This window comes from Sapajus apella, unplaced genomic scaffold (genome assembly GCF_009761245.1).
Source record: "Sapajus apella isolate SASKATOON/1434 unplaced genomic scaffold, GSC_monkey_1.0 scaffold15, whole genome shotgun sequence".
Taxonomy (NCBI): domain Eukaryota; kingdom Metazoa; phylum Chordata; class Mammalia; order Primates; family Cebidae; genus Sapajus; species Sapajus apella.
Window position 1 is genome coordinate 29,097,859 of NW_022436955.1, and position 19,707 is coordinate 29,117,565.

Consider the following 19,707-nt stretch of genomic DNA (forward strand, 5'->3'; position numbering starts at 1 on the left):
ACGGGGTTTCACCATGTTGACCAGGATGGTCTCGATCTCTTGACCTCATGATCCACCCGCCTCGGCCTCCCAAAGTGCTGGGATTACAGGCGTGAGCCACCACGCCCGGCTTCTATACTTATTTTTAAAACTTTAAAACCAGTGCTTCTTTAAGGTCATTTATTTTAAAGCACATTGAAATATCTTAGATTAAAATATAGGCTGGGCACAGTGGCTCATGCCTGTAATCACGGCAGATCTGCCAAGGCGGCCAGTTCCCTTCACCCCAGGAGTTTGAGACCAGCCTGGGCAGCATGGCAAAACTCCGTCTCTACAAAAACGCAAAAATTAGCAGGGTGTGGTGGGGCACACCAGTGGTCCCAGCTACTGGGGAGGCTGAGGTGTGAGGGTCACTTGAACAAGGAGACAAAGGCTGCGGCAAGCCCAGATTACACTATTGCTTTCCAGCCTGGGCGATGGAATTAGACCCTGTCTGAAAAAGTAAACTACAATTTTCACAAATCCCAAAACCTGGTATTAGTAACAGTGGTTAGACTCTGCTGAGAGGTTAATCTGGAAGTACTCTTTTCAGCTGATCAGTGGATAATGGAGCAGAGGGAGCCCAGACTTAGGAAGGAGGCCCCATGTCTCCACCCGTGGGAGAGGGTGTGACCCCAACCCACCGCCACCCACGCGTCACTCACGCATCCTTACCCACGTCCATCCACTCCGGAGGGAGCAGCCGACATTTCTGTCTTTGTTTCAGGTTAATTGCCAGCCACAGGGGCACTTCCACTGGTAAACCTGGGTTAAAAGGCCCCAGATCCCCCTGCCAAAGGTAAAACAATTCCCAGTAAGATTAAAACAGAACAAAAAGCATTACCGTGTGTCACTGTTATCAAATAACTGGAAAGGCATTGCAGGAGCTGAAGTCCAAACGCAAATAAAAACAAAAGCCCAGCTGTTATCAGACTCACAACAAAGCCCCTGCTAAGCAGCTCCGAGACACCTGCGAGCCGAGCCGCGGCACAGTCCTTCTGACCCTTCCGCGGAGGAAACCCAAGGCCCCCTGAGCGGGCGGGGACACTCCCGTCTCCTTCTCCCGCCTGCACCCACCAACTCAAGAACACGTTTCACACACCCAGTGTTGGCGTCCTGGGTCCCGGGCAGTGAGTGCGGGCAGGTAGTCCTTCCCTAGCACTCCCAGCACCCCGGTGCCTCCTTTCTACTTAAAACACAAAGCTGGGCAGGTGCAGTGGCTCACGCTTGTAATCTCAGCTGCTTGGCAGGACAATCACCTGAACCCGGGAGGCGGAGGTTGCAGTCAGCTGAGATCGAACCATTGCCCTCCGGCTTGGGCGACAGAGCAAGACTCCATCTCGAAAAATAAAGACAAAAACAAGCAAACGCAAAGCGGACTCTTGCCCATGATCCCAGCACTGCGGGGGTCGGAGGTGGGAGGATCGCCTGGGCGGGCCCAGGAGTTCCAGGCGAGGCTGGGCAACACAGGGAGAACCCCATCTCTACCAAACACAGTACAGTAGCTGGCCGCGGTGGCTCGGGCCTGGAATCCCAGCACTGCGAGAGGCCGAAGCAGGTGGATCCCCTGAGGTCAGGAGTTCGAGACCAGCCTGGCCAACATGGCGAAACCCCATCTCTACCAAAAAAGCAAAAATCAGCCAGGTGTGGCGGCGCATGCCTGTCATCCCAGCTACTCGGGACGCCGAGGCAGGAGAATCGCTTGAACCCGGGAGGCAGCGGTTGCGGTGAGCCGAGATCGCGCCGCTGCACTCCAACTTGGGCGACAGAGAGAGGCGGTCTCAAAACCCAAACCGAACAAACAAAAACCCTGTAAACGCGGGCGCTCGGGGCCACTGGCAACTGCGTACAGCCTCGTTTTCCCCATTCGAGAAGCGGCAACCGCGGTGCGCGAGCGCAGCCCCGAGCGGTGGCTTCCGCGGAAACGGAGCAGGGAGAGCCTGCGACCCCAGCCCAGGCCGCCTGGCGGAAGCCCCGGACGCGCCCGCCCCGCGTCCCACGGAGGGCCCGGGCCTCACCCCGATGAGGTAGATCTTGTCCAGACTGAAGTTGGGGATGATGGTAACCAGCTCCTTCTCGGCCAGGAACTCCACCTCGGCCGCGTCCATGGCGGCGCGAGTAGCCAGCCGGGGCCTCACAGGCTTTTCTGGCCCCTCTACGTCCCGGAGGTGATGCCGCGGCTGCTGTTTTCCCGCCACAGCGAGAGCCCGCCCCGACCGGAAGACGGCCTGCGCCAGCCTATAGGAACGCGGCGGCGCCGTCGGCGGGCGGCGGGGAGCCGAGAGCACGGCCGCTAGGAGCCCGCGGATTGGCGAACCCGAGTGAGGCTGCGCGCCGGCCCCGCCCCGGCCCGTGACAGGCCCCGCCCCGCCCGTGGGCGCGCACCTGGAGCTCTCAGGGCTTCCTGCAGCCGGCGGCAGCTTTGTTGTCCCGTCGCCTGCGCCCGGCGCCCACCGTAAACACCGTTCCACGTGGGGCGGAAAGTAAACGCGTTTATTTTATTTTAAATTTTAAACAACTTTTTGTGGATTTGGGATCTCCCTATGTTGCTCAGACTGGCCTTGAACTTCTGGCCTCAAGCAATCTGTCCACCTCAACCACCCAAAGTGCTGGGATTACAGGTGGGAGCCCTTGTGCCAAGCCAAGAGTAAATGCATTTATTTGCCCAAACTCCCACCCGGCCCAGAATGCATCATCACCTAGGCTGATGGGATTTTTAAACTCCGTCTAAAAAAAAAAAATGAAGTAGGAAGAGGAGGCTGCAGTGTTTGCAGCTGAGGGGGAGCTGTGGGCCACCTGGCCCCTCCCAAAATAGAAAGTCGCTCAGGCAGTTGCAGATATGTGTGCCAGCCTCTCTGGGTTTTGATTTATTGTCATAAAATAAATTATTAAATTTATTGGGGAAATGTTTTCTTTTTTTGTTATTTGAGACAGAGTCTCGCTATTGTTGCGCAGGCTGGAGTGCCGTGGCGCAATCTTGGCTCACTGCAACCTCCACCTGCCAGGTTCAAGCGATTCTCCTGCCTCAGCCTCCCAAGTAGCCAGGATTACAGACATGTGCCATCACACCTAGCTACTTTTTTTTTTTTTTTTGTATTTTTCGTAGAGACAGAGTTTCACCATGTTGTCTAGGCTGGTCTCAGACTCCTGACCTCAGATGATCCATCTGTCTTGGCTTCCCAGAGTGCTGGGATTACAGGCATGAGCCACTGCGCCTGGCTTGTACCCCATTTTTAATCCATTCAGTTTTTTGGTTTTTTTTTTGAGACGGAGTTTCGCTCTTGTTACCCAGGCTGGAGTGCAATGGCGCGATCTCGGCTCACCGCAACCTCCGCCTCCTGGGTTCAGGCAATTCTCCTGCCTCAGCCTCCTGAGCAGCTGGGATTACAGGCACGTATCACCATGCCCAGCTAATTTTTTGTATTTTTAGTAGAGATGGGGTTTCACCATGTTGACCAGGATGGTCTTGATCTCTTGACCTCGTGATCCACCCGCCTCGGCCTCCCAAAGTGTTGGGATTACAGGCGTGAGCCACCGCGCCCGGCCTCCATTCAGTTTTTGAAGGGCATTTAGGTTGATTCCATATCTTGACTATTGTGAATATTACTGTAACAAACACTGGGGTGGCCGGGCGTGGTGGCTCCCAACACTTCGGGAGGCTGAGGCGGCGGATCACTTGAGGTCAGGAGTCCAAGACCAGCCTGGCCAACATGGCGAAACGCCATCTCTACCAAAATACAAAATTAGCCAGGCATGATGGTGGGTGCCTGTAATCCCAGTTACTTGGGAGGCTGAGGCAGGAGAATCACTTAAACCTAGGACGTGGAGGTTGGAGTAAGCTAAAATTGCACCACTGCACTCAAACCTCGGAGACAGAGCAAGGCTCTATCTCAAAAAACTGAGTAAATAAAATATTGGTTGGGTGCGCTGGCTCACACCTGTAATCCCAGCACTTTGGGAGGCCCACGTGGGCGGATCACCTGAGGCCAGGAGTTCGAGACCAGCCTGACCAACATGGAGAAACCCCATCTCTACTAAAAATACAAAATTAGCCAAGTGTGGTGGCACGTGCCTGTAATCCCATCTACTCAGGAGGCTGAGGCTGGAGAATCTGAGAGGCAGAGGCTGCGGTAAGCCAAGATCAACCCATTGTACTCCAGCCTGGGCAACAAGAGGGAAACTCCATCTCAAAGAAAAGAAAAAAATTTAAAAAACCCTCCCAGCTCTACCTGTACAGTAGAACCACCTGCCCCACATCCAGGCCTCCTCCTGCACCAAAGAAATGGGCACCAAAGGGGCAGGGCTGGGGCAACAGAATTTTCCAGACTCCTCAGCCAAGGTTTGGAGCCACTACTGTGGCATAAAGTGAGCTCAGCCTGTCTCCTGGGGCCTCCTGGGGGAGCTTAGGGGAAAGCAGCAGGTAGCAGCTGCTGGTGTCATCACTGAGTGGAGGAGAGGGCTAGAGAAACAGTGACACAGCCAAAAAGACACACAGAATGGAAAACAACTCTTCAGGGGTCCATCTTCCTGCCCTGCCTCCACTGAAAGAAGCCAGGCCTGTGGCACGGAGCAGGACCCTGAGAACGGAAAGGGATGACTTTGCAAGCGGGGCGTCCACTGTGCGGTGGGGGCCGGAGAGTGGACACCTCTGCGTCTCCTGCTGGGGGACTTGGGCATTCAGTGTGCTTCGGTCTGGGAGCGGGTAACCATGTGGCCTCCTGCGGGCCGATTCCACCTAGTGCCCATGGCCCAGTGTTTCTGGCCAGCAGCAGTAGCTCTGATGGACTGGGCCCCATCACTTCCCCTGTGGCCTATTTTGAGCCTCACTTTCTCCTGGAGCTGTTGCAAGGTTTAAAGGGACTGACACTGGTGAAGTCCGCAGGGGTGTCGGGCACAGCCGTGCTCAGTAGACAGTGGCTCGTCCTCTAGGCAGCAGCAGAGCGTGTTTCTCATCAGCCCTGCAAGACCATCCTCTCCCCCTGAGCGCAGCACCCAACCAGGCAGGGGCCACTGGCAAAGCCAGAAAGACGGGTGGGGGCCAGCCTGAAGGGGCTGCTCTCGTGAGCTACTTTGAAGAAACTGGACTTGACCCTGAAGGCAATGGGAAGCGCTTTAAGGCAAGCCATCTCATTTATTTATTTATTATCTATTATTTTGACACACAATTTTTCTCTGTCGCCAGGCTGGAGTGCAGTGGCTCAGTCTTGGCTCACTGCAACCTCCGCCTCCTAGGTTCAAGCAATTCTCTTGCTTCAGCCTCTGGAGCAGCTGGGACTACACGTGTGTACCACCACACCTGGCTAATTTTTGTATTTTAGTAGAGTCGGGGTTTCACTGTGTTTGCCAGAAAAGTCTCGATCTCCTGACCTCGTGATGTGGCCACCTCAGCCTCCCAAAGTGCTGGAATTACAGGCATGAGCCACTGCGCCCGGTCTATTTTATTAATATTTTTGAGACAGAATATTAATAAATGCACTCGGCCACCTAGGCAGGAGTGCAGTGGTGCAATCACAGCTCACTGCAGCCTTGACCTCTTGGGGTCAAGTGATCCTCCTGCCTCAGCCTTCTGTATAGCTCAGACCAAAGGCATGCACCACCATACCCAGCTCATTTTTGGAGTTTTTTATAGAGACAAAGTCTCATTTTGTTGCCCTTGCTGGTCTCAAACCCCTTCCACCCCAGCTTCCCAAAGTGCTGGGATTACAGGTATGAGCCACCACACCCAGCCTATTTTATTTTAGAGACCAGGTCTTGCTGTGATCCCCAGGTGGAATCCGGTGGCATGATAGTAGCTCAATGCAGCCTCGAAATCCTGGGCTGAGGCCATCCTCCTGCCTCAGCCTCCCAAAGCAATGGGATTCCAGGTGCACACCATGATGACCAGCCTAGATATACACTAGAAGGGAACTTAGGGTGCACAAAGTCGAGGGTAGGATGCAGTGTAGCCACAGGAGACTCACCTGGAGGCAGGTGAGCGGAGCAGCCAAGGCGCTAAAGAGCCGGGTCTGTCTGAATCTAGAGCCCATGGACCATCTACACTCTGCCCAGAGGAGCCAGGCACAGGGAAGCTCCCAGATCCAACCCGGGTGGCCACAGGTATTTCCCCATCTACCTGTAGCTCTGCATAGCCTGGCAGCTCGTCCCACGCCTCCTTGGGGGACCCGCATGTTCCTGCCTGCAGCGCGCCGGCTCCTGGGTTCGGCCGGGGAGCCGTCATGACAGCCCCGCCGTGCACATTATGGCTGGGCCAGGCGTTCTCAAATGGCTCCGACATGGTGTGAATACACTCTTGTGTCTTTTTGCCATCTGCTGCTGTCATTAAAAAATTACATTTCCATCTGTTTTCACACTTTTCTCCCTCCCAAACTCCCTTCCTGGAGGAATACAACATGAATCCCAGGTTTCAAGACCAGAACGTTCCCTCATGTCTTGGAACCCAGGAACCGTCCCCCGACACACCAGGGTTAGGGTTAACGGGCTTTGCCCGCAGCCGGTGCTGTTAATTTCTGTCTATTTCCCCTTCATTTGCCATTTACTGTGGCCCCGCGCTCCCCCAACACACACTTCAGGGGCCATTCACAAAGCTTTTTTATTGTTGGTTTTAATCAGTATGCTTGGCTTTGGCATTAGAAATAAACGAAAAATAAACTGCAGACGTTAGGAACCATTCCCCCAGGATGTATTTAAAGAAAAACAGACAAAAAATAAGAACAGGGAACCAGGCGCAAGGGCTCACACCTGTAATCCCAGCACTTTGGGAGGCCAGGGCAGGCAGATCACAAGGTCAGGAGTTGGAAACCAGCCTGACCAACATGGTGAAACCCTGCCTCTACTAAAAATACAAAAACTAGTCAGGCACGGGGGTGCGCACCTGTAGTCCCAGCTACTCAGGAGGCTGAGGCAGGAGAATCACTTGAACCCTGGAGGCGGAGGTTGCAGTGAGCCGAGATCACGCCACTGCACTCCAGCCTGGGTGACAGAGATACTCCATCACAAAAAGAAAAAAATAGGGGAGGGATGTGTTCAACATAAACCCTCACTCTGGACTTGCTCCAAAGAGGCACCCACCCCACTTACAGAGCATCCTGGCCTTTGATGAAGTGTCCAGTTCACTGAGAACCCAACACCCCAGCAACTGTGACACACGAACCAGCCTTGCTCTTCTCCAACACAGCTGTGCAAACATCGGCGCTGGTGCTAGCATTTCCGGTTCCTTGTGTGCGTTCAGTCACATCATCTTCTGCACAGCCTGGTTACTGTCTCCATTTGAAGATTAAGGAAACTGAGGCTCAGAGAGGCCAAGTGACTTGCTTGAGATCATCCTGTGATAACCTGCTTTTTGCCAGCGAAAACTAACTCTCTCTCAGATTAAAAGCTGTTCAGGCTTTAGCTCCTTGAGCCAGACACACTCCATCTCAGCTTCTTCATTTTAGTTATTTTCCCACCATTAAGTATGTAACTATAGTATGTAGCTGGGACAGGCTGACACTGGGCACCTCTAGGAATGCATTTGCCGATAAGAGGCCGAGTTAAGTGGCACCAGCAGAGCCTGGGAATGCAGGTGCTGTCGCGCGCCCAGAGCCCCTGTTATCTGTAAGTCGTATGTCTTTTATGACAACCTCACCCCTCGCACCTGGCACTGTTTTGTTTCTCATGTGCTAGTTTATCTTTTAACTTCTTGCTTACTCTGCTGTTGTGAAAAATTTGCTTCAGCTAGGTTCCTCCTCCCTTTCAAAACCAGGGTTTAAAAGACCACCTAACCTTTTCTAAGGGGCCGGGAGAATTTTGGGCATTAGCTGCCTCTCGGTCGCTGGCATAATAAAGGACTTATAATTCAATCTCAGAGTGTGTCGCGTTCCGTGACTCGCTCTGATACAATAATCCAGCTGATGGGTGGAGTATGGGAACATCGTCTGAGGCTGGGTCCCCAAACAGGATCCAAGTGGAAGTGGTTTATTCGGAAGGCAGTCCCAGGAAGGGAGGTTGAGACGGGGACCTTGAGAAGGAGCCGGTTCAGGTTAGTGAGCAGGTTTCTAATGCTGGCAACCAGGGCTCAGTCCCACTGGGAACCTCTGGGCAGCTACGAAGCCTCGTGGTGGGTGGACTTTGTGGATGATGCCATGCAATCCTCATGTGCTTCCATAAGGTGGGTAGTTACCATCCCCACTTCACAGGTGAAGAAGAGGCTCAGAGAGGTCGAGTGACTTTCCAGGATCACACAGCACAACAGGGAGCTGACTGACACCAAACCCTACCCATTCCTACCCATTGCTCCTACCCATTCCCCAGATTCCATCTCATAGCTCAGGGGAGGGGTGCCAGGGCTGCAGTGGGTGCCCTTCCCCTAGCTCCCATGCCTTCCTGTGTGAGAGCTTGCCCGGAGCAGGCCCCTCTCTGCCATGCCCCTCCCTTCCTAGAGGAGGCAGAGCTCCTGGGAGGCAGAGGCATGAGGGACAGAGGAGCTGTACAGTGGGTACGCCACAGGGTTGACTGCAGCGTGGGGGGCAGCTGTCACCAGGAAGGGTCTCTCTGCCCTTACTCAGCAGACTTCATCTTGGGGTAACACCTCCCAAACTCTGACCTCACCAGAGATGCTGACCAGGGCTGAGGCCTCCGGCCACACCAGGCCCAAAGCTGGGGATTGCTATGGATGCCTTAGGCCCCAGTTCCTCGAGGAGATAAGGGAACTCAGCCCAGGCCTCTGAGAGAAAGCCATGCCTAGTCTCCTGGGCCCTTGCAGCCTCTAGCTGGCCCTCCCGCCTGTGTCCCCAGCCCAGAGCCCTCATCCCGCTTGCTGTGGGCCCCAGAAATGTAGGCAGAAGCAGGTGACCAGCCATGGCAGGCCGCTGAGCAGTATTCAGGAAGGTGTGAGGTTCCTTGCTACCCTGAGACCCAGTGGCCCCTGGATTCAAGAGGAGGGGCAGGCGGTCTGGTCTGCCTTCTAGGCGGACAGAAGGGGCTCTGAGAAGCCAGAAGGAAGCGGGCCGCGATTAGCCTGGGCAGTCAACAAGAGCAAGAGAAGCAGATCCCTGGGGGGTAAAACCACAGGCTCAGGTTTGAATCCCACCTCTGCCACTTACTTCAGATAACCTTGGGCCAGTGATGTCACTCCTACACGCCTGAAGTCCCCCATCTGTAAAATGGGGGTAATCAGAGCACCGACCTGTGGGAGATTAGAGACTGTTTCCCACTCACCCTTCCTGCTCTCGAGGAGAATTCTCTGTCCCTTCCTGGTGCCGGGAAACTTCCCGGCTCTGTGTTGGGCTTGGCCGTGTCACTTGCTTGGCTGAGGGAATGTGGCCACGTGTCACAAGCAGAAGCTGCGAAGGCATTGGCTCTGCCTGTGCTCTGTGCCTCTGCCACCCACTGAGTGAATGAACATACTCTGGTTGGTGCCTAAGTGAGAGGACACTTGAAGGAAATCAGAGTCCGGCTGCAGCTGATAAAGCCCAGCGCCTCACAGGCACATGGCAAGGTCATGGCCAACCCACAGAGCTGAGAGTGAGGAATCAGTGCTCTGTTCTAACCCACTGAGTTTGCTGGTGGGGGACAGAGGGGTGGGGTTGTTTGTTACACAGCAACACCACAGCAAAAAGAAAACTGACTAATACACACTCTCTCAGGATTTCCATGAGAATACTGTGAGTTAAAATACGTGTAAAGTGTTAGGAACAGTGCCTGCTACATAGCAGGCAATATGAAGGTTAAATAAAGGCTGGACCGGGCGCGGTGGCTCACGCCTGTAATCCCAGCACTTTGGGAGGTCATGGCGGGTGGATCACGAGGTCAAGAGAGTGAGACCATCCTGGCCAGCATGGTGAAACCCCGTCTCTACTGAAGAAGCAACAATTAGCTGGGTGTGGTGGTGAGTGCCTGTAATCCCAGCTCCTCAGGGGGCTGAGGCAGGAAAGCCACTTGAACCCGGGAGGGGGAGGTTGCAGTGAGCCGAGATCATGCCATTGCACTCCAGCCTGGGTGACAGAGGGAGACTCTGTCAAAAAAAAAAAAAAAAAAAAAGGGCCAGGCACAGTGGTGCACACCTGTAATCCCAGTGCTTTGGGTGGCCGAGGCAGGATAATTGCTTGAGCCCCAGAGTTTGATCACACTACTGCACTTCAGCCTGGGTGACAGTAAGACCTTGTTTCCAAAACACAAAACAAAACAAAAACCAAAAACTAAATAAATACATTAGCACCTATGATAGAGGTGTGCTGGGAATACACCAAAGAGTGAGACTAAGTCAGTACCTTTGCAAAATTTATTTATTAGAGCCAGTGGCAGGGGTTACTGGGATGTTGGCGACTTGCTGAACCTTAGGCCCTCAGCCCCAGGGACAAGGCACCTGTTCCTGTGATTTCCTGAACATTAGTGACTGAGAAACACCGGAAGGGCATCCTGCTCACAGGGGAGGGAGGGAACACCTGCAGTGGGAGCTGGAGGGCAGCAAGGCTTCCTGCTGGCAGGGCCTGGCACAGAGGGGCACCAGGCTTCTATGGAACTGGATCTTGCAGAGATACTGGGACTAGGGGCAAAGGCATTCCAGGGACAAGAACTGCCTGAACCGGTGGCAGGTTGTGATTCCAAATGGGGCCACAACATCTCCCATCCCACATTTTCTCCTCCTCCTCCTCCCCCTTCTCTTCCTCCTCCGCCTTCTTTTTTCTCTTCCTCCTCCTCCTTTCCTTCTTCTTCCTCTTGTTCTTCTCTTTTCTTCTTCTTCTTTTTCTTGTTCTTCTTCTTCTTTCCTCCTCCCCATCCTCCTCCTCCTCCCCTTTTTTTTTAGAGACACGGTCTTAATGCTCTGTAACTCAGGCTGGAGTGCAGCGGTGTGATCACAGCTTACCGCCGCCTCCGGCTGCTGGGACTACCGGTGCACACTACCACACCGAGTTTATTTGTATTTTTCTTTTCTTTTCTTTTTTTGAGATGCAGTTTTGCTCTTGTTGCCCAGGCTGCAGTGCAATGATGCAATCTTGGCTCATTGCAACCTCCACCTCCAGGGTTCAAGCAATTCTCCTGCCTCAGCCTTCTGAGTAGCTGGGGTTACAGGCATGCACCACCATGCCTGGCTAATTTTGTATTTTAAGGAGAGACAGGGTTTCTCCATGTGGGTCAGGCTGGCCTCTAATTCCTGACCTCAGGTGATCCGCCCACCTCAGCCTCCCAAAGTGCCAGGATTACATGCATGAGCCACCACACCTGGCTTATTTTTTATCTTGGTAATGACAGGATCTCACTACATTGCCCAGGCTGGTCTCAAACTCCTGGCCTCAAGTGATCCTCCTCCCTGGGCTTCCCAAAGCACTGGGATTACAGGCAGAAGCCACCTCACTCAACCTGTGCTCTATTTATGCCTTTGACATTGTTCCCATCAGGAGGTGGTGCCTATGTTCCCTCCTTTTTAATCTAGGATGCCCATGACTACCGCAGAAGGGATGTGATGTGACTTCAGAGACTGGGTCTTCACAGGCGATACAGCTTCTACCTGGTTGTCTGGAGATGTTCTTACTTGGATGTCGGCTGCCATGCTGTGAGGAAGCCCAAGCTGCCCAGGGAGAAGTTCTTGCGGAGAAAAACAAGAGCCCAGACCCAGGTTGGCAGCCACATGGCAGGTGCTTCACCATGTGGATGTGCCATCTTGGAAGTGGATCTTCTAGCCCCAGATGACATACACTTCTCAGCTGCTCTCTCTCTCTCTCTCTCTCTCTCTCTCGCTCTCTCTGGTCTATCTGTCTCTCTCTCTCTCTCTCCTTTCTAGAGTCTCACTCTGTCGCCCAGGCTGGAGTGCAGTGGCATGATTTCGACTCACTGTAATCTCTGCCTCTTGGGTTCAAGTGATTCTCCTGCCTCAGCCTCCTCAGTAGCTGGGATTACAGGTTCGTGCCACCACACCTGGCTAATTTTTTATGTTTTTGGTAGGGACGGGGTTTCGTCGTGTTGCCCAGGCTGGTCTCGACCGCCTCCTGAGTTCAAGTGAGCCTCCTGCTTCCACCTCCCAAAGTGCTGGGTCTACAGGTGTGAGTTACAGTGCCCAGCCCCAGTGAGACAGAATTAAGAGCTGAGGCCTTGAGAAGGGTGATTAAGTCAGGACGGTGGAAAGTAAGGTGAGCTGCCTCACCCCTTCCACCGGGCAAGGACGTGGTACAAAAGCACCCTCTTTTCAGGCAGAAAACAGGCCCTCACTTGACTCCACATCTGCTGACACCTTGCTTCTGGACTCCTTGCCTCCAAGACTGTGAGCCATACAGTTTATTGTCTATAAATTACCCAGCCTAAGGTATTTCTGTGGCAGCAGGAACAGACTACAACAGTTACTCAGCTAAAGGCGGTCCACCGTAAGAAGATTCCACGTACATGAAGGGCGAGAACAGCACAGAGGAACCCATGGCCAGGGATGGGGACAGCAATGACCTCTCCAAGGGCCCAGGGAAGCCTGTGGCCAGGGTCACAGCGACGTCCTCTCTCGATCAGGGAGGTGCTTTCATGGTGGACACGCACACACACCCGACTGCATGCTGTTGTTGGGGTATACTTAATTGTACGGGTAATACCTTAATACAGAAGTTTAAAAACGGGAGGCAGTGCAGCAGGTCACACCAGCGCTTTGGGAGGCCGAGGCGGACAGATTGCTTGAGATCAGGAGTTCAAACTGGGCTGGCCAACATGGTGAAACGCTTTCTCTACTAAAAATACAAAAATTAGTTGGGTGTGGTGGGGAGGGGAGCGCCTGTAACCTAGCTACTTGGAGGCTGAGGCAGGAGGATCGCTTGAACCCAGGAGGCGGAGGCTGCAGTCAGCGGAGATTGTGCCACTGCACTCCAGCCTGGGTGACAGAGTGAGATGCCATCTCAGAAACAAAAACAAACAAAAACACTGAGGCAGGATGGGGTGGTGGCTTAGCAGCTGCAATGCCACTGCCAGGCTGCGAAAAAGATTTCCCATTTCCCAGGGTGTGGACCGGTTCCTCCAGCATGTGTGAACCTCTAAGGAGGATGGGCTGAGGGGGATGGTAGGCAGAGGCCCTCAGATGGCTGTAATGCCACCGCCACATCAAAAAACAAAAATTAGTCATGTGTAGTGGCATGTGCCTGTAATCACAGCTACTTGGAAGGCTGAGGCAGGAGAATCACTTGAACCCAGGAGGCAGAGGCTACAGTGAGCCAGGACAACACCATTGCACTCCAGCCTGGTGACAGAGCGAGGTTCTCAGAAAAAAAAAAGTTTAGAAGAGATGGGACTCTGTGTTGCCCAGACTGCTCTTGAACTCATGGGCTCAAGTGATCCACCCACCCTGGCCTCCCAAAGCCCTGGAATTGCAGGCATGAGCCACCATGCTGGACCCTGATTGAGAATTTCAAGGAGCAACAGCAGAGTGTTGGCTGAGCCCTGATGAAGCCTCTGGACACTGAGGTTCGAGGTGTCCCTGGTTGGCGATGCTCTGTGCGTGTGGTCCCACATCGTGGTCAGAAGTTACCACTTGCCCGCTCTCTGCAACTCGGCGGTCAGAGGATGGCCGGGAGCCTGCGCCTGTCCTATCCTGGGGTCTCCTGCTCTCTGCTGATTTTAACCTGTATCTACTTGCCATCATAAGCCATCACCAAGATGCACACGGCTTTTCTCAGTTCTTCCGGTGGATGATTAGACCTGGGGGTGGTCTTGGGGACCCCTGAACTGCCCTTCCCAACTCCCCTACCTGTGTGTCCTGGGACCGCCTCCAAATCTACCCCTTATGCCCAAAGCCTCGGCTCAGGCCTTGCTCTGGGGACCCTGAGACACAAGAAAAACCAAACTCAGGAGACGCCACAGAAAATGAATACACGCCACACAAACACATGCACACATGCACATACACAGGCACCCACATACACACACATGCACACACCCCCACAGACACACACAAACTCATGCATACACACACGGACACACACACACACACCACACATGTACACACCCACTCTCACATACACAGATGCATACACACATCACACACACTTGCATGCACACACACCCACACTCATGCACACACAGACACACACAATCACACATGCACACAGACCTACACACACGCCCACATACAGATGCATACACACATCACACATACATATATACACACACACAGATGCACACACACCACACATACATACTTGCACACACACCCACATATACACACCTGCACCTATATACACACATCATACATGCACACACATGCACACGCAACACATGCAAACATACATGTACAGCCACACACGTACACATGCATACACGTGCACACACACATGCACACACCCACTCATGCACACACACACGACACACACATGCACAGCAATGTCAGAGTGCTCTATGGGAAGCGGGAACACTATGTATTTACTTGGATTGATGGAGACAGGGCCTCGTTTGTTGCCCAGGCTTGTCTTGAACGCCTGGCCTCAAGCTCCTCCTGCCTCAGCTTCCGAAGTGCTGGGATTACAAGAGTGAGCCACCGCACCTGGCACTAATGTGATGTTATTAAAAAAAAACGAACACAATATTGCCTCTCACCCTAGAGATGTGTTATTACCAGGATCCTACAGCTGGGACTCAAACGAGCTCCATGCGACCTCAGAGCCCAGGCCTGGGCCATGCTGAAGCCTCCACGCAGGATAAAAAGGAAGGGGCTCAAGACCTCCACAGCAGCCCGTACACCAGACTGGCTCTTCCGTGTTACGTGTCTCTCTTAAACCCACGCTCTACCTCGTGTGCTCTGTCGCCTCCTCCTGACCCAAGAAGCAGGATTCACTGTTTGAGGCCAGGCGCGGTGGCTCACACCTGTAATCCCAGCACTTTGGGAGGCTGAGGTGGGCGGATCACCTGAGGTCAGCAGTTCGAGACTAGCCTGGCCAACATGGTGAAACCCCGTCTCTACTAAAAATGCAAAAATAAGCTGGGTGTGGTGGCTCCTGCCTGTAATTCCAGCTACTGAGGGGGCTTAGGCAAAACAATCACATGAACCCCGGGAGGCAGACATTGCGATGAGCCGAGTTCAGGCCACTGCACTCCAGCCTGGGAGACAAGAGGGAAAGTCCATGAAAAAAAAAAAAAAAAAAAAAAAGGATTCACCATTTGTTACAGAGGATCTTTATTTATAATGCAAAAAAGAAATTATAAATCCCCTTTTGGACTGTTTCCATATCTGTAAAATAACACATAAAAAACAGCCACTCCACCTGCAAGAAGTTCTTGTTTGTGTTGATGGCAGAGGCCCATGTTTGCCCGGCCCAGGGGACTGGGAGGGTGTGTTCGTCCAGAAAAAAACTTTTCCCTGGGACCCCGACAGCCAGGACCATGGCACTCTCTCTTACCGGGCCAGAGTCGGCAAGAGCCTGGAGGCGTCAGAGGTGCGTCCACTCAGCGGGGCCTGGGAAACCCTGTTGTGGAAGCAGGCAGGCCGGATTCCTCGCTGGTCCTGGCACGTCTTTCTGAGCGGCAGCCAGGATTTGCTCTGTTCCATCCAGGGTGCTCAGCCCACCTTCCCCAGGCAGCCACACCCCCGGACACCTGAAGCCAGGACGCTGGAGCAAGAGTCCACCAGACAATTCGATGACACCGCCTCAGGCTTCTGGGTCGATTTCGCCATCATCCGGGCATGACCCTGTCTCATCCAGCCAGACTAGGAGAAAGAGGGATGGATACCTGGATGCACCCTGCCCCCACCACACCCAGGCCCACTTCCCTGGGAGCTGCAGGGCAGGGGCCTCTGGGCGTTCTTGTTTTCTGGTGCTGCCAGAGGCTGAGACGGGACCCAGTGGTGGTGGATCCTTCTGGGTGAATCAGACCCTGGAGATGCTTAAATTTAAGAGAACCCCCTCTCAGGGTTCAGGAACCTCCCTGGGGCTTGGACCTTAGAGAGTAACCCTGTGTCTCTGCTGTGCCCACACTGGTCCTGGGAGCAGGGAAGACGGTATGATCCCACTTTATAGGTGAGGACACAGGCTCAGAGAGGGAAGGGACCGTGGCAGCTGAGCTAAGGACTGGGCCTCTGTCCCCCTACACTTGGCTCTCTGATTAGACACCACTGCGGTGCAGGAGGAGAACTGCAGCAGGAGCCCAGCTCTTCTCCCACCATGCTGTGTGCCCCTGGGTGGGGCACTGTCCCTCTCTGGACCTGTTTGTTTCCCCATTTCTTTTCCTTTTTTTGAGATGGGTTTTCACTCTTGTTGCCCAGGCTGGAGTGCAGTGGTGCCATCTCGGCTCACTGTAACCTCCACCTCCTGTGTTCAAGCGATTCTCCTGCCTCAGCCTCCAGAGTAGCTGGGATTGCAGGTGCCCACCAGCACACCTGGCTAATGTTTTGTATTTTCAGTAGAGACAGGGTTTCTCCATGTTGGTTAGGCTGCTCTTGAACTCCCGACCTCAGGTGATCTGCCCGCCTCGACCTCCCAAAGTGCTGGGATTATAGGCGTGAATCATGGAGCCTGGCTTGTTTCCCCATTTCTATACTAGAGATAAGGGTGGTCCTCACAACCTCACGGTTGGAATGAGAATTCAATGATATTTATGAAAAGCATTTAGCCAGTGCCATGCACTCGGAAAGGTCACCGAGGAATGTGCCCCACTGCAGCCACCACAGCACCTGCACTGGCCCTGCCCAGGGGCCCTGACAGCTTTCTCCCAGTCACTCGCTCCGCTGGGCAAGCGGAGACCCAAACTCAGAACATCTGGAAGGGTCTATGGAGTCCCCCTCCCAGACAGCCTTCCACACACCCCACACAAGCCTCATGGGTGCCTTGTGCCCTGCACGGGTCCAGCAGGAGCCACGTCCCAATGGCTATCAGCTGATTGGTGCCACTTTTGGGGAGAGCATCTGGTCTGGGGGCCGTGGGGCAAAGCACAGATCACATAGCCTGGGGCTGCATCCCTGCTGCACCACCGACCAGCGGTATGGCAAGTGTCTCAACCTCTCAGAGCCTCAGTTTACCCATTTCTAAAAGGGGGGTGTGGCTGGGCACAGCGGCTCACGCCTGTAATCCCAGCACTTTGCGAAGCCCAGGTGGGTGGATCACCTCAGGTCAGGAGTTTGAGACCAGCCCGGCCAACATGGTGAAACCCCATTTCTACTAAAATACAAAAATTGGCCAGGCATGGTGGTGGGTGCCTGTAATCCCAGCTACTCAGGAGGCTGAGGCAGGAGAATCACTTGAACACGGGAGGCGGAAGTTGCAGTGAGCCAAGACCACGCCACTGCACTTCAGCCTGGGCAACAGACCCAAACTCCATCTCAAAAAATAAATAAAAATAGCCCAGGCACAGTGGCTCATGCCTGTAATCCCAGCAGTTTGGGAGGCTGAGGCAAGTGAATCACCTGAGGCCGGGAGTTGGAGACCAGCCTGACCGACATGGAGAAACCCCTGACTCTACTGAAAATACAAAAAACTTAGCTGGGCATGGTGGCACATGTCTGCCATCTTAGCTACTGGGGAGGCTGAGACAAGAGAATCGCCTGAACCCAGGAGGTGGAGGCTGGAAGCTGCAGTGAGCCGAGACAGCATCACTGCAGTCCAGCCTGGGTGACAGGGTCAGACTCTGTCTCAAACAAACAAACAAAAAAGAAAATCCATTCATTACGCTCAGTACAGCGCTACCTACCGTGAGCTGGTATCACCATTGTTGCTATTCCTATTCACAGCAGCAGCCTTAACACCTGGCATAGGCCCAGCTCAATAAATCTCTCCTCAATGACCACGTCAACAAGTCCCACTAGCTCCAGAGGGGCAGGTGGAGTGCCGATTTGGGGCTCTGTCTCCCACCTCCTCACCCTCTCACTGGGAAGAACTCCACTTCCTCCCCATTCCCAGCAGTGAGCTGCATCTGGAAGGCCCAGGGTCCAGCCCCAGCCCTGGCATGGGCATGGGCTGTGTTTCCAAGTCTGTCCTGTCCAGCCAGATGGCAGCGGCCAACAAGATGGAGCAGTGGTCCTCCCGCTGGCAGGGGAAGGAGCATCCATCAATTACCTTGGCTGGCAGGAGCTGAGGCGTGGCGGGCCAGCCTGGCTCCATCCATCAATTGGCTGGCAGGGGCTGTCTACTAATTACTTAACACACCACATTGTGCTGAGGCTGGCGCCTTCATGGGGGGCTCACGGTGCAGTGTACACAGGTCTGACCGTAAATGGTTAATGAACCCGGGGGAGGTGAGGGTGCAGGCTCAGCCCCGTGGCCCAGAAACACGTCCCTGAGAGCTGTCTCTGCCGGGCCCCCAGACCCGACCCGGCTTGATGGCACAGGGGGCGGCCTCACCTGAGTTCTCCGAGTCCCTGGGCAGCATCATGCCTGTGGGGGTGGGGGGCGTGATGATGATGTCGGGCACGTCCAGGTTCTTGTCGTTCAGGACGGGGGCCTCGTCATGGCTGCTGCTGCTGCTGCTGACACACATTTTAAAGCCTGAGAAGCCAGGCGTGGAGCACACATGCACGTACACACACGACAGAGAGACAGGATCAGTGGCCGCCGGGAACCGTGGGCTGCCCCCCCATTCACCATCACTTGAGTCCCGACGCCTCACAGCAAAGGGCGCCGCTGTCCCTGCCTCACAGATGAAAACCCGAGTCTCAGAAATGCTAACTGAGCCCCCATCACATCTCACAGAACCATGAGTTGGGAAACAGATTTTGGGAAATGCTGCTCACAGGCTAGTCAGCCACTGGGGCCAGTTTTCGGCCTTCGCCATGTGGCCCAGCCAGTTCCAGCCTCACTCCTGGCCACCAGCCCCTACACTCCAAAGCTCTCATACTTCCCCTGACTCCCCGGGCTCCCTGGGCCCCTTCGTGCCTTTGCATATTCTGTTCCCCTGGCCTGGGACGCTCTTTCTTTCTCTGCCAGAGTAACAAGCTAAGCTCCTACTTATCCTTCAAAGCCCAGTGCAACAGGCTCTTCCTTGGGAAAGGCATCCCAGCAGATCTGCGGCTCCCTCTTTCGCGCATCCGCACTCACTCATTCATCAATGAATTACTTTGTTTTTTTTTTTTTTTTCATTTCTGTCGCTCTTTGCTATGAACACCAGGAGGATAGTCACTATTTCATTCACCTGTGTTTCCCTTGAGCCTAGGACATGCTCATGACAGAGTAAGTAGGAGTGCTTTACATTCTAAATGCTGGCCAGGAGTGGTGGTTCACACCTGTAATCCAGCACTTTGGGAGGCCGAGCTGGGTGGATCACCCAGGTCAGGAGTAGGAGACCGGCTTCACCAACATGGTGAAGTCCAGCCTCTACGAAAAACACAAAAATTAGCCGGGTGTGGTGGTGCACACCTGTCTGTAGTCCCAGCTACTCGGGAGGCTGAAGCAGGAAGAGAATCGCTTGAACCCGGGAGGCAGAGGTTGCAGTGAGCTGAGATTGCTCACCTCAGCCTAGGTGACAGAGTGAGACTCTGTCTTAATTTAAAAAAAAGGGGGGGCAGGCGAAGTGGCTCACACCTGTAATCCCAGCACTTTGGGAGGCCAGGGTGGGTGGATCGCGAGGTCAAGAGATTGAGAACATCCTGGCCAACATGGTGAAACACCATCTCTACTAAAAATCCAAAAATTAGCCAGGCATGTTGGTGGACACCTGTAGTCCCAGCTACTCGGGAGGCTGAGGCAGGAGAATCGCTTGAACGGGGAGGCAGAGGTTGTACTGAGCTGAGATCACACCAGTGCACTCCAGCCTGGTGACGGA

General features: G+C 54.0%; 2 protein-coding genes across 2 annotated transcripts in view; both read right to left on the reverse strand.

Moving 5' to 3' along the window:
- The window catches only part of GINS2 (GINS complex subunit 2), a 16,007-nt gene extending 13,782 nt beyond the window's left edge, over positions 1–2,225 (reverse strand). Inside the window, exons 1-2 of the mRNA XM_032284606.1 lie at positions 2,037–2,225; positions 694–808 (exon numbers count right to left, since the gene is read on the reverse strand). Coding sequence (XP_032140497.1) covers positions 694–808; positions 2,037–2,126 — 205 coding nt within the window. The 5' untranslated portion in view covers positions 2,127–2,225. The remainder of the gene's footprint in view (positions 1–693; positions 809–2,036) is intronic.
- Positions 2,226–15,112: 12,887 nt separating this feature from the next.
- CUNH16orf74 (chromosome unknown C16orf74 homolog) overlaps positions 15,113–19,707 on the reverse strand; it is a 29,548-nt gene continuing 24,953 nt past the window's right edge. Inside the window, exons 2-3 of the mRNA XM_032284607.1 lie at positions 18,291–18,434; positions 15,113–15,664 (exon numbers count right to left, since the gene is read on the reverse strand). Of these exons, the coding sequence (XP_032140498.1) occupies positions 15,606–15,664; positions 18,291–18,434 (203 nt within the window). The 3' untranslated portion in view covers positions 15,113–15,605. The remainder of the gene's footprint in view (positions 15,665–18,290; positions 18,435–19,707) is intronic.